The sequence below is a fragment of the Neolamprologus brichardi genome, chromosome 3 (genome assembly GCF_056152115.1).
Source record: "Neolamprologus brichardi isolate AB-2024 chromosome 3, ASM5615211v1, whole genome shotgun sequence".
NCBI lineage: Eukaryota > Metazoa > Chordata > Actinopteri > Cichliformes > Cichlidae > Neolamprologus > Neolamprologus brichardi.
In genome coordinates, this window is record NC_142106.1 from 21,966,943 (window position 1) to 21,981,645 (window position 14,703).

At 39.3% G+C, this 14,703-nt stretch overlaps 2 protein-coding genes across 2 annotated transcripts; one reads left to right on the top strand and one right to left on the bottom strand.

The window, feature by feature from the left end:
* Positions 1-6,168: 6,168 nt before the first annotated feature.
* Positions 6,169-8,795, top strand: LOC148103905 (tripartite motif-containing protein 16-like). Its single transcript, XM_087834121.1, has one exon. It carries the CDS (start codon positions 6,271-6,273, stop codon positions 7,942-7,944), a length of 1,674 nt encoding a protein of 557 aa, XP_087690247.1. The 5' UTR covers positions 6,169-6,270; the 3' UTR covers positions 7,945-8,795.
* A 1,956-nt stretch (positions 8,796-10,751) lies between these two features.
* LOC118455170 (uncharacterized) lies at positions 10,752-11,658 on the bottom strand. Its single transcript, XM_035913224.2, has 3 exons — positions 11,610-11,658; positions 11,143-11,502; positions 10,752-10,972 (listed from the first exon to the last, which is right to left on the bottom strand). Exons 1-3 carry the CDS (start codon positions 11,656-11,658, stop codon positions 10,752-10,754), a joined length of 630 nt encoding a protein of 209 aa, XP_035769117.2.
* Positions 11,659-14,703: the final 3,045 nt, after the last annotated feature.

The following is a 14,703-nucleotide window of genomic DNA, read 5'->3' on the forward strand; positions in this document are numbered from 1 at the left end:
AACAGAAAAAAAAACACCCGTGAAATTTCTGCAAGATCAGGAGCGGTAAAATCTACTGCGAGCACTTAAGTACTGGCAGCTCAATTGCCAACAGGTGTGGACTTCCTGTAGGAATGCACCGACTCTGCCCAGAAGTGGACCCACCGGCTCTATGGAAAAAACTCTGCACTCACCCTAACAATGACAGTTTCTTGGATCTAAATAATTATTAATAATTTTACACTATTAGAAAATCTGGTACAGATTTTCTAAAAGTTAGGAAACTCTGCTTAGTTTGAAAACTCTGCTTACATCAAGGTCACGTCTTTTTTGTTGAAAATAACGTTTGACTCTGTTTTGAATAAATATTACCCAATATTTAAACCCAAACATTTTTCACATTTTCCCTAAACATATCATATGTGATTGAAAGGGAAAATGAAAGGGTAATAGTCAGAAAGAGAAGAATGTTGGAACTCACAGGAAAGATAAGAAGCTGATCACACCTTGACAGGCTGACTTCTCTATAAAGTCCTCATCCTCGTGAGTTTTGTTTATTTTATCAATATTCATTTATTTATTAATTTGTTACACAGCATATTGTCATGTAGTGTAGGTCGGTTAGTGTAATAATCAGGATCATGAACAGGATCAGATGTTGTAATAAGTGAATGAATTCAGACTGTAGATTTTCCTTCTTCTACCTGTACTGACTGACCTTTGACCTCAAGTGTTGATGGCTCTTCACCTCTGTCTCCTCTCACATAGAGAAGATGATCTGCAGGATCCTGCTGCTCATCATCCTCACCTCATGTGTCTCTGGTTAGTTTACAGCTTCACTTTATGAACTCCAAATAAAGCTCAACAACAGATTTGTTCCAGTTCTCAGTGTGTCTGCTCCTCTCTTTCCCTCTCTGTCTCCTCAACAGGATCATTTGTAGTCAATGTGACACAGAGCTCCTATCAGGCAGAGGAGAACCACAACATCACACTGGAGTGGACGTTCACCACCAAACATGACAGATCCAACAAAACTCTCAACATCCTCTGTGAACTCTTCATCAGTGATAAATCCTCAGTCCTGTATCACGTTCATGAAGGTGTTGAGGTGTCAGAGTCTCAGGATGAAAAGTTTTCAGGACGAGTCCAGAGTGACAAAGACGCCCTCAGAGAAGGACGAATCAGACTTCAACTGTGCAGGCTCAGGACTGATGACTCGGGTCTGTACCTGTGTGAGGTGAACACTGATTATGGCTTCGGTGTTGGAAGATGTCGACTCAACGTCACTGGTGAGATGATTCAGGAGAACAATTTAAACATGTCTAGTTTGGCACTTTTTTGGACGAATAAGATTATTTAATGTGGTATTAGTGTAATATTTATTTATAAGTGACTCAGATGTTTGTGTCTCTACAGCAGTGAGGGATTTTCCTGAATCTGCGAGAAAACCTAAGGCATCAAACACAGAGAGTCGAGGAAGGATCGGCCTCTACTGTGGACTGACAGCAGCTCTGCTGCTTCTCTGCTGCTTTTCATTTATTTATTGTCTAAATAACAGGATTTCTACACAGAGTCGAGGGTTGGATGTCGGAAAACTTTGAGCTTATCAGATGAATAAGTGGAAACAGTTTGATCAACAATGTAAATGAAACTGTTAGAGGATTTGGTGGAAAGAGAATAATGAGCCACAATCTAGAGCTGATCCACAAAACAGTGTAGGAAACTCCTCTTCATGCTTATATTGTTCATTACTTCAAAGTAAACTTTTATCACACTGTCACTTGTGGGAAAGGTAAGTGTTCTGCTTATTTGTTTTCTTATCTCATAAAAACTGTCAGACTGCAGTTGTGAGTTCAGGACGTTTAGGATTCTTTTTTTTTTTAAACTTTTGCACACTGAACTTTAATGTTTTTAATTCTCATCCTGCAAACAATAATAAACTTTATCCATATGTTTGTATATATATCGTTTATGCCTATACAACATAGTGATTTTTTAACTAATATAGATTTATAACGTTAAATATTGTGTCACGGTGTTTATCATTCTGTATAGAATTATATAAATATTCAGAAAATAATCAAAAGCAGAAATATGGTTTGTTTCCACCATAAACCAACAGGTGGCGCTTCTTTGTCTGTTCTCTCTGTTAGAGTGTTGGATTTAAGGTAGAAAATTGAGCAGCTTCAGGTTTTTGAGCTGTCAGCATGTTTATATGTCAGTGAGTTACTTTGTTTTCTTGTGTTTACCTTTGTCGCCCTCATGTGGACATGTAATTGAATCAGCCAGTGGCAACGTTGAATTGTTGACCGATCAGTGGAACTACTGATGATGGACAAATTGCAGAAGTTTTCACTGAAAGCATCTCACCAATACAGAGACTGAGACACAAAAGCACAAGATTGACTGTCTTTACCACTTTCTCGAAGTAAAAGAAAATGGCTTGAGATAAAATAGAAAATGCTTCTTGTTGATGATAGAGAGCTCACAATATTCTGGATTTGAGTATAAAAATTCATTTTAGTTGTAACAATTTTTTTTAGTTTATGCTGATTTTTTTTTCTTCTTTTTGTTCATGATGAACTGATTCTGATACTGTGACATGATGGAGTAGGAAGCTGGGACTAATTTGCAGAAGGCTGAAATCAGTGAGGCGATATAAAGACATACAGGTGAGGTCTGTGAACTGTGAGCAGTGAACATTGAGCATAACTTTGTTCTGTCACTTCAAAAATAAAATAAACATTTGGTTCACTGTGAGGGAAAACAACATCTTTAATATGTTTCAGTCATTTTAGGTTCAGCAGAATCAGTGAGAGATCAAAACACGTTCACATTAAGGATAAAAATAAAAAGTAAATAAATAAAACAAGAACACAGAAACCATTTGTTGAGTCAGATGGATTGATATGTGCCTTTAATGTTTTGATTACAGCTGCTTTTTCACGTTTAAGGATTAAGGATTAAAGAAAGCAAAAGATCATCGTCTCCTTAAGATGAACTTTGACCTCAAGTGTCACTGTTAATAACACCTTAGTACTGTACCTTGACCTGAAACTTACTAAAGATGAAGAACAGTGAATGCTACAGAGTGTTGGTCTAAAGTTGTCTCCTGTATTTCCCAAATGTCTCCCGTATAGTGTTTTTTTTCCTCCTGCATGTCAGCCTGCTACAGAGTAATCTGCTGGAAAGGGCACTCCTGTGCACATGCTCCAGGTTTTATAGTAAATCTGAGGTCAGATCCTGAAGTTGAGCATCACAGAAAAATTTGAGCTTCTCTCATGAATCTGCTTCTTGTTAGTTTGCCTCTCTTATACAATACTGATAAATTTCATTTGATTTCATCTGAAATTTTGTTTGATGTGTAACAAGGAGTTTGCTGCTTGATTGTCATTTTAGTACAGTAGATTGTTGTATAGACCGACCAGGTTTCATACATTTATATATTTACTGGATATATGAGTGTTTCCTTCAATGCATCATTGTTTTACACACAGTGAGTTTCAGAGTTCTGTGTTCATGAAGTTTAGAGTCCACATTATAAATTATGACTCATGACTGAAGCTTTAGGTGTCACAGCTGCTGTTAACAGAGTAACAGGAACACAGAGGATCAAATGTAGACATTAGAGGAAAAGGTCAGACATGAAAGATTCAAAGATTTAAAGTATGGAGCTCAGTCAACATTTAATAGATCATTCTGAAGGGACATGTCCCCACCAATGTCCAGCGATTACTGAATTGTCCCCACCAATAATTAGATCTCTTCAAGTAAAGAAAAACGAACCCGATAGAAAGCAAAAAACGATCTGTCAGCGTCTCGTTCACCCAGCGGTGCAGAAAGAGTTAAATTAGTTCTCTACTGGACTCCTACGTCATGTGACGAATATGGCCAATGTGATTGGCTGTGCCTTTCAGGGAGCTCTGTTTCGTTTTAGCAGCGGTTAGCCTGCGCTGCGAGGAGGAGAGGACGAGAGCAAAAAGGAAGAACCTGGATATAAGAAAGTATTTTTCAAAGAAACCTGTAAGTCACTTAAAGCCAAGTAAACTCATAAAATGTGTCCGTCATAATAACGTTACAGGCTATGCTAGGCTTTTGCCCACATCAGTCTAAAATTGTATGTAACCATGAATAATGTGTTTTGGACACTACCTGCACTACAGGCAGCACTATTAGTTATCTCAGTCTCACAGTAGCATTTCTAATTTTGATTGAAACTGTCAGAGAAAACGGCAGCCCCGAGCAGGCCAGGATATTAGTTTACAGAGGCTGTTAAAATTATATGTCTAACGTTAAAATGTTGGTGACACAATAATTTCATCCTAATGGCACTGACATATTCATAGGGTTAATTTTTGAGACAAAATATCATGAGGTAGTCATGATTTTGCAAATATTCCAACCAACAATGGTGACACAAGATCACAGGTGAAGTTGGATGATGACTTGATGGTTCATGACTGTATTTGAAGCTCATGTGTGACTGCATGTATTTGAATGTCTCACTGTTATTTATCAGGTGACAGAGGCAGCTCTGCCATGTTGTAGCTCAGAGGTGAAGAGGCGAGGTCACAGGTGACTGACTGATGATTTGGTTTTATAGATTAACTAGTATGTATTATCATGACAATTGTTAGGCTGCTGATGTAAATTGATTCATTAGTGTATATTTGGTGTATTATGGTAGCACAAACTGTTCACAAGCTACTGCTGTCTGAAAAAAGAAAACTCAATTCCTCTTAGGTGTTACCATGGGTGATTTGCACCACTGTAGCTCCTCGACCAGTTGGGCAAGAGAGACATTTCAGACGGTTACTGGAAGAGGAGAAGATGTGCTTTATGAAACTTTACGGTGTATCATTAGAAAGCACGAGTAACGATGGTCCAATCACAACTAAGAATTGATGACGCACGGAGCAGAGACGCAGGTGTGGAGAAGCGGAAATGCCCCCCAAAAAGGCCTGGAGATTTAAAACCCTGAGTGGCCCAGGCTAAAAAACGTTTTTGTACGTATTTATTATAATTCATATTTAACGTTGATGTCGTGTTATATTTTGTTCCTGCTGAATATCAGTTTTTACTTAACTAAAAATCTGAAAAAAACAGAGTCCGTTTATTTCCACTTTAAGCTGTTGTTCCATTGTAATAACAATACAATAATGTAAAATGACTGACAGATATTGAAAGTTGAGTTTATTTTGACAATAGGGGCAAAAAGATTCACTTACAGTATGATTTCTGACCATTTTACAGCCAAAATTACCAAATAAGGCAGTCTGTATAATACTTGGTCAGGAAAGGGTTAATATTGACTGGTTCAAGGTTCAACGTTCTTTATTTGTCACATGCATAGATATACAAGTATAACACACAGTGAAATGTAGCCTGACACGCTCCTCGACATATGTATATATGTATATATATATGTATGTATATATATATATATATATGTATATATATGATCGTCCCATTCTATCCCATATGATTATTTATATATATATATATATATATATATATATATATATATATATATTACAGAATACACAATATAAACATATTTAAAATTAAAGGAATTTGGAATGTACATTGTGCCTGGGTTAAGAGTGTTTGGAAGAGTACTGACATACCTGTATTTAGCCACGTCCCTGCTCAAGATTATTGTAGAAGTTGTGATCATCTCGACCGCAATAACAGAAAAAATTTTTTAAAGAAGGATCAGAGTTTCTTTTTATTATTTCTGTCAAACATTTATCACATTTTTGTGGAGCTGAATGTGTTTGAAAAACCTTTAATTTGTTTACTGTCTCATATACCAACTACTACACCTGCTGCACCCTCTCACCTTTGATGGTGTTTGAGGGAGAGAAACAATTTAAAATGAACACAAACTTAAATGCAACATAAGCATCATGTCAGTGGCTGCCTTATCTGTATGTTTAGGATCATTATCCTCCTGCATTGACTGAAACTGAAGGACTGTTTGTTAACTTCAGTGAGAACTCTGACATTTCTAAACTGAAGTTTATTTATATAGAAGAAAGTGTTAACAAGATTAAAAGTCCCTCCCTCTTCTTCCTGCTCTTAAACACAGCACCTCCTCTCTGTCCACGTGTTTCCTCGTTCCCTCCCCTTCAGATCTGCACTTTGAAGATGGGTGTAACCAACATGTGGTGACGTGTAAGAGCTGACAGGCTCCATTCACTGCAGAAACATGTTGTTGAGATCAGAGCTCAGACTAGTTTCAGTTATAAGGAAGAGAAACTCACACAGTCACTGACACTGAGAGGAGAAATGGCGCAGAAAGGAGTTCAGCTGGACCGAGAAACCTTCTCTTGTTCCATCTGTTTGGATCTACTGAAGGATCCGGTGACTACAGCCTGTGGACACAGCTACTGCAGGAACTGTATTAAAGGTTTCTGGGATGAAGAGGACAGGAAGGGAATCCACAGCTGCCCTCAGTGCAGGAAGACTTTCATACCGAGGCCTGTCCTGGAGAAAAACACCATGTTAGCAGCTTTAGTGGAGCAGCTGAAGAAGACTGGACTCCAAGCTGCTCCAGCTGATCACTGCTATGCTGGACCTGAAGATGTGGCCTGTGATGTCTGCACTGGGAGGAAGCTGAAAGCCATCAAGTCCTGTTTAGTCTGTCTGGCCTCTTACTGTGAGAAACACCTCCAACCTCACTATGAATCTCAAACTTTTAAAAAGCATACGCTGGTTAAAACTTCTGTGAAGCTCCAGGAGAACATCTGCTGTCGTCATGATGAGGTGATGAAGATTTTCTGTCGTACTGATCAGCAGAGTATCTGTTATCTCTGCTTGATGGATGAACATAAAGGCCATGAAACAGTCCCAGCTGCAGCAGAAAGGACTGAGAAGCAGAAGGAGCTCGAGGTGAGACGACTAAACATCCAGCAGAGAATCCAGGAGCGAGAGAAAGATGTGAAGCTGCTTCAACAGGAGGTGGAGGCCATCAATGGCTCTGCTGATAAAGCAGTGGAGGACAGTGAGAAGATGTTCACTGAGCTGATCCGTCTCCTCCAGAAAAGAAGGTCTGATGTGAAGCAGCAGGTCAGATCCCAGCAGGAAACTGAAGTGAGTCGAGTCAAAGAGCTTCAGGAGAAGCTGGAGCAGGAGATCGCTGAGCTGAAGAGGAAAGACGGCGAGCTGGAGCAGCTCTCACACACAGAGGATCACAACCAGTTTCTACACAACTACCCCTCACTGTCAGCACTCAGTGAGTCTACACACTCATCCAGCATCAATATTCGTCCTCTGAGGTACTTTGAGGATGTGACAGCAGCTGTGTCAGAGACCAGAGATAAACTACAGGACATTCTGAGAGAGGAATGGACAAACATCTCACTGACAGTCACTGAAGTGGATGTTTTACTGTCACCACCAGAGCCAAAGACCAGAGCTGGATTCTTAAAATATTCATGTGGAATCACACTGGATCCAAACACAGCAAACAGACATCTGTTATTATCTGAGGGGAACAGAAAGGTAACAAGAATGAAACAACAACAGTCTTATTCTGATCATCCAGACAGATTCACTCAAAATCATCAGGTCCTGAGTAGAGAGAGTCTGACTGGACGTTGTTACTGGGAGGTGGAGTGGAGAGGTGGAGCAGTTTATGTAGCAGTCGCATACAAGAATATCAGCAGAGCAGGGACGGGTAATGAATGTGGATTTGGATTCAATGACAAATCTTGGGCATTATATTGTGACACAAACAGATATATATTGTTTCACAACAAAGTCCGAACTGTCCTCTCAGGTCCTCGGTCCTCCAGAGTAGGAGTGTACCTGGATCACAGAGCAGGTATTCTGTCTTTCTACAGCGTCTCTGAAACCATGACTCTCCTCCACAGAGTCCAGACCACATTCACTCAGCCGCTCTATGCTGGACTTTATCTTTATGGAGATGGAGCCACTGCAGAGTTGATTAAAGTCAAATAGAGAAGACAGGTTCATGTTGATCCCTGACCATTATATGTACTTGTGTAGTTTCTAAATGAGGCTTTACATTTTAGAAGCTGAGAAGTTCAGTGGTCCATTGATGTGTGAAAATAATATTGCACTGATTCAAACTGTACTTACATTTATATACCTTACATCAATATAAATCTGAATTTGTTCTTATGGCTGATAATCATGTGAGTTTAAATGATACTACTCTTCATATTCAGCAAATCTGTCATCAGTCTGGTTAGTGGTTTTATTCTGTAGTTGCTGTAGTGGGTTGTCAAATGCAACAATATATTGGAGCTGCAGTGATTCATCAGTTAGTCAATGGTTAGAGAATTGATTGTTTTATCATTATTTTAGTCACATTTAAAGCTGGTTCCAGTTTCTGAAATGTGAAGATTGTTGATTATCAAAACACTGGGCCTTGATTCTATATTATTGTTTATTGGGTTCTGTTTTGCTTTTCTAGATTTCTTGTCCTTCTGGGTTGTGATTTCTAGCTCTTAGGTTTAGTTCTGCCCTCATGTTCCTCCTGTTTCCTTTGTACTGTCTTAGTATTGTCTCTGAATTCTGCCTGTGGAGTTCCTGTTTTACTTTGAAGGTCTTGTCTCATTTTAGTGTATTCTGTTTTACTTCCTTGTCCTTACTAGCCTAATGAGTCCCAGCTGTGTGCCCACTTGTTCCTCATTTCCTCATGTGCCTGCCAGTGTATTTTAGTCCCTGTCAGTTAGTTCTTGTTGTTGGTCGTTAACGTCAGTTCATCCTCATGTTGTGTGGATCTTTTCCCGTGAGTCTATGTTGTTTCCCAGTTTAGTTTAGTTTGCTTTGTATGCTTGATTTCCCGTGCCAGCAAATAAAGCTGAGTATTTTGAGTTCATCCCTGGAGTATGAGTCCTGCATTTTGGGTCCACCACTCCTGCTTGCCTGCCTGCCACACAGCCAACCATGACACTTTATTCCCAGGTTTTGTGTCATTTCTTTTTTTTAAGCTTTGAAAACCTCACAATGTTTTAAAGTTCTCTGACTCTGTGAAATTATTTACTTTGTTAGAAACATAAATCTAAACGTAACCATAACTGTTATCATATTTACTGTTAAAGTTAACCTTACTAATCTTATAATTAGGGCTGGGCGATATGGCCTAAAATTCATATTGCGATATAATTTGAAGCATGTGCGGTAACGATATATATCGCGATATATTCTTTTCTTCTGTATAACGTATTTTCCACACTGTAAGGCACACTTAAAATCCTTTAATTTTCTCAAAAATCGAGAGTGTGCCTTATGTATGAATTCTGGTTGTGCTTACTGACCTCGAACCGATTTGGGCGTGCAGAAATCTGTTAAAAAAATTTTATTACAACTTTGGTAAGCTGCACTGCTTGATGGATTGTCAGAGCATTACGGCTGCCATAGTGAGGAGCTTCGCGGAGTAATCTGGGTCCAAAACTCCGTCCGCTTCAGGTCCCAAAGTCAAACGAACACTGAGAGTTAAAAACGGTCTAAATTCTTTCATCTGTAATAAAATCATCAGCGTTGCTGCTTTACCAGGTGTAACAATTAAGTTTTACATCCATGCATCCATGAAAACAGAAGTTATTAAATGTAACGGAGTTAGAAGTTAACAGGAAGTTAGCTCGCTAGTTTCCACCTAAACATGACATACCATGTTCTGACTGAGAGATTTTTGAAACTAATTAAAACGTACAGCTCTGCTACCACTTCCAACATAAATGAAGACAGAAAACTAAACAGCAGTGGCGTTTGCAGGGTTACTAAAGTTGGACTACCTGGTATATAATGTTGTGCTACGTGACTGATAGCGACACAGCTATGTTAGCATAACATTAGCACAGTGAAGCTGGAGGATGAACTTTTTTTCCACTCGATAAAAGTTAACGTGACGGATTCTGGTGGTTAGGGACAAATGCAATCACATAGCAGGATGCTACACGGGCCAAACTTCAGTCAGGAGAACAACTGAGATTATTCATCCACAATACAAGGTTAGTCATTAATATACTGCAACAACATGGGAATAGAGCAGCTGCGAGAGAATTCAACACTAATGTATCAATGTTACAGAAGTGGAGGAAGCGCAGTTTTTGGCTTTCCCCATATTTCAAAAGTGCTTCATCTCTTTGCTATGACTGTCGCCCGGCATAATTTGCAGATGATAATGGTTGTAGCCGCTGCGATGCTTTTGACCAAAACAGGCACAGCTTGATGACATCATCAACATGCGCTATCGCGATAGAGCGGTATAGTCAAAATCTCTATCGTTGGCCAAATTTATATCGTTTATATCATATATCGTTTATATCGCCCACCCCTACTTATAATAGTGTAGCTTATTGGTTAAATTTGAGCACGATGTCATCAGCATGCATTGAGAAATTCAAAGTTGCAGTTTTCTCAGAGATATACAGTGTTTAGACTTGTTGGAATTGAATCTTTCGCCTTTTACTCGGTCTGAACATGTGTGTCCTTTACAGAACTGATCCCAGTAAAGTATGTTTTTTCTTTGTTGATAGATGTTTGAAAACTTATGGTGCTTTGAAAAAAAGATTTAGACAAAGAAACTCAGAAACAATTTTCTCATAAACACAATAATTTACAAGATGAAGCAGCACAATGAAAGAAAGTCATCATTTTCAGAAGAAAAGCAGTATGTACAGCAACACTGATCATTACATTTCTATTAATTTAAACTCTGTCACATGTAAATGTTACATTTATAGCACTACCTTAACTTCTGGCTCTTGAACAGATGTTAAATGAAGAGAATCTGCTGGTTAATTATGTCTTACCAAAAAGCTCTGGAGACTCAATGTTTCTTTTCTTCGTTCTTTTCTTTTTTTGTTTTTCATTAATACAGAATGATTGACAGCAGCCAGACTGACACACATTAGAGCTGTTGCTATCAGTCCCAGTACAATATAAACTGAGGTTCTTTCCCGACTCTCTGCTCTTGAACTCAAAGTTGGTCTCTGTGGTTGGAGCTGATCAGCAGCTGCTGTAAAAAAGCATAAAATGTAATTGTTGACACTTGCTCTTGTTCATGATCTGGACTTAAAAAAAACACAGTTCTCAGCAGGACTCATTCAAGTCTGTCAGTGATATAGAAATAAATTAGTAAATAAATAATGGTAATAATAATATTAATATTAATCATGATAAACTTACCAGTGACGTTGAGTCGACATCTTCCAACACCGAAGCCATAATCAGTGTTGACCTCACACAGGTACAGACCCGAGTCATCAGTCCTGAGTCTGGACAGTTGAAGTCTGATTCGTCCTTCTCTGAGGGCGTCTTTGTCACTCTGGACTCGTCCTGAAAACTTTTCACCCTGAGACTCTGACACCTCAACACCTTCATGAACGTGATACAGGACTGACGATTTATCACTGATAAAGAGTTCACAGAGGACGTTGAGAGTTTTGTTGGATCTGTCAGGTTTGGTGGTGAACGTCCACTCCAGTGTGATGTTGTGGTTCTCCTCTGCCTGATAGCAGGTCTGTGTCACATTGACTACAAATGATCCTGTTGAGGAGACAGAGAGGGAAAGAGAGGAGCAGACACACTGAGAACTGGAACAAATCTGTTGTTGAGCTTTATTTGGAGTTCATAAAGTGAAACTGTAAACTAACCAGAGACACATGAGGTGAGGATGATGAGCAGCAGGATCCTGCAGATCATCTTCTCCCTGTGAGAGGAGACAGAGGTGAAGAGTCATCAACACGTGAAGTCAAAGGTCAGGCAGTAAAGCTAGAAGAAGGAAAATCTACAGTCTGACTTCATTCATTCATTACTGTCACGGCTGGCGGGGTGAGCCGTGTGGTGTGGAGGGAAAGGAGGACCCAAAATGCAGACAGCGACTGAGATCATACGAATGGGGTGGGAGGCAGAGAGACGCAGACAAGGAACAGGACACCATGAAACACAGACGAGCCGACAACGAACACAGACCGACACCCACTATATATACACACACACGGTAATCGGGTAATGGCAGACAGGCGGGGACACAGCTGGAACTAATGGACATAACGAGACACAACCCTACAAAGTAAAACAGGAAACACACAGACTGTTTTACATAACAACACGGGGACATGAACAAAGCACCGAGGACAGACGCAGGTAGGGAAAATAAACACTACAACCAAACCCCAACAACCAATACAAGATCAGAATAAACTAGAAAAGTGATAATAATCAACTGAAAGCGCTGGGTCACCGACCCAGGACCATGACAATTACAACATCTGATCCTGTTCATTATGCTGATTATTACACTGACTGACCAAAACTACATGAATACTTTCACCTTCGTCTATAAACACACTTCAGTGTAAATAAAATCGTTGTCTTCACAATGTATTTCCTAAAGCGCTTACATTTCTCTTATTTTTCTTTACAGAGAAATCATCTACTGAGTTTTCTGTAAATAACTCAGTTCACATCTAAAATCATGAACATATACATCCTTATAATTAAGAGGATAACATTAACAACGCTAAAGTATTTCACTTTTTTTTTAGAATTAATTTTTTCTTCTGCTTAAAAAACACAAAATATATCCTGCCACTGTTTCTGTGCAGCTAATAATCGTTATTCTGTAAACGCATTGAGCTACAGCATTTAAAACCCTCTCTTGACATCAGTGTGCAGTGTTTTTGTCTTGCATATCTTTTTAACCTGTTTTTTTTACCTTTGCCTTTTCTTGGACTTGTCTCTAACAAGATTGTATGCAAAGGTGGAGAAACATGTGAGGAGGAAGTTTTCCTGTTAAACTTACTGGGTAGATTACAGTGAGACACTGACCTGTAAAAAAAGTATCAGTGTTGTATTTTATTATCAGACATCACAGGTAACAAAGCAGAACATTGTCCAACTTAAAAATAAATCAGGTAAAACACATAGTTTTAAAAGAACATCAAGGTTACGTGCACAGTGGTCATGTTTCAAGCCTTCTTAAAATTTCACAAAAAATATATACAGTATCTCACAAAAGTGAGTACATCCCTTACAGTTTTGTCAATATTTTGTTATATCTTTTCATGGGACAACATTGAAGATATGACACTTTGATACAATGTAAAGTAGTCAGTGTACAGCTTGTGTAAATTTGATGTCACCTCAAAATAACTAAACTGCAATTTTTGCCTAAACCACTGGCAACAAAAGTGACTACAAACCTAAGTTGAAATGTCCAAATTGTGCCCAATTAGCCATTTTCCCTTTTGGTGTCATGTGACTCGTTAGTGTTACCAGGTCTCAGGTGCAAATGGGAAACAAGTGTGTTAAATTTTGTGTTATTGCTCTCAAACTCTCTAATACTGGTCACTGGAAGTTTAACATGGCGTATCGTGGTAAAGAATTCTCTGAGAACCTGAAAAAGAATTGTTGATCTACATCAGCGGTCCCCAATCTCAGTCCACGAGGGCCGGTGTCCCTGCAGGTTTTAGATATCACCTTGGGTCAACACACCTGAATCACATGATTAGTTCATGCCCAGGCCTCTGGAGAACTTCAGGACATGTCGAGAAGGTAGTTTATCCATTCAAATCAGCTGTGATGGATCAAGGGCACATCTAAAACCTGCAGGGACACCGGCCCTCTTGGACTGAGATTGGGGACTCCTGATCTACATAAAGATGGACTAGGCCAGGGGCCCCGAATCCCAAAGACAACTGTGTCTGGCCTACAGTCAAGCATGGTGGTAGGATGTCATTGTATGGGGCTGCATGAGTGCTGCTGGCACTGGGGAGGTACAGTTAATTGACGGAACCATGAATTGTAACATGTGACATACTCAAGCAAAGCATGATCCCTCCCCTTCAGAAACTGGGCCACAGGGCAGTATTCCAACATGATAGTAACCCAAAAACACACCTCCAAAATTTCCACTGCCTTTTAAAAAGTAAACTGAGGGAAAAAGTACTGGACTGGCTAAGCATGTCTCCAGACTTAAACCCTGTTGAGGATCTTTTGGGCATCCTCAAATGGAAGGTGGAAGAGCGCAAGGTCTCTAACCTCCACCAGCTCCATGATGTCATCATGAAGAAGTGGAAGAGGATTGCAGTGGCACCCTGTGAAGCTCCAGTGAACTCCACATTCAACAGAGTTAAGGCAGTTCCCCAACCTTATAAAGAGTACATTTACACAATGACTGAAACTAGCACCTCTGACTAACAATGGACTATGAGGTTAGTTCCTTGATCATTAATATGCCAGTTGTCATCACCATTGATCACTTGAATGAGTGACGAAACATTTCTCCCACTGAAAACACTATGTCCACAATCAACTTTCTGGGACAGATTATTGCTTGTTTTTGTCAGTGTCTGTACCTAAACAAGAACAACATCATAATAATACTAATAATAGGTGCATCATAACAATGACAGTAATGATAATAATATAATAGCAGAAAGATTGTTTACATTGAAGGGACTCAAAGTGCAGCTTCCTTTTGTGCATATTCAGTTAAACCTTCGCATTAGATCAACAAACTAAAAGAAGTCTGATTTCTAAATGATTTAATGTTCAGCTGGAGGAACAGACACAAGTCTGAATGTTTCACATGAAGATGAAGGTGCAGCTCAATGCTAGTGCTAAATCTCAGTAAAAACTGCGATACACACAAAGTGTACAAACTATTTAACTGTTGGTCTCAGTCGTGTCCTGTTTTACAGTCTCTGATTAAACATTTACTTTATAGCGTAACACAATAACAAA

Excerpts from the sequence above, each read along its gene's own strand:
- LOC148103905 (XM_087834121.1), top strand. The coding sequence starts at position 6,271 with ATGGCGCAGAAAGGAGTTCAGCTGGACCGAGAAACCTTCTCTTGTTCC.
- LOC118455170 (XM_035913224.2), bottom strand. The coding sequence starts at position 11,658 with ATGATCTGCAGGATCCTGCTGCTCATCATCCTCACCTCATGTGTCTCT. Across the intron at positions 11,503-11,609 it reads CCTCACCTCATGTGTCTCTG|GATCATTTGTAGTCAATGTG; the intron begins GTTAGTTTACAG and ends TCTCCTCAACAG. Across the intron at positions 10,973-11,142 it reads ATGTCGACTCAACGTCACTG|CAGCTGCTGATCAGCTCCAA; the intron begins GTAAGTTTATCA and ends GCTTTTTTACAG.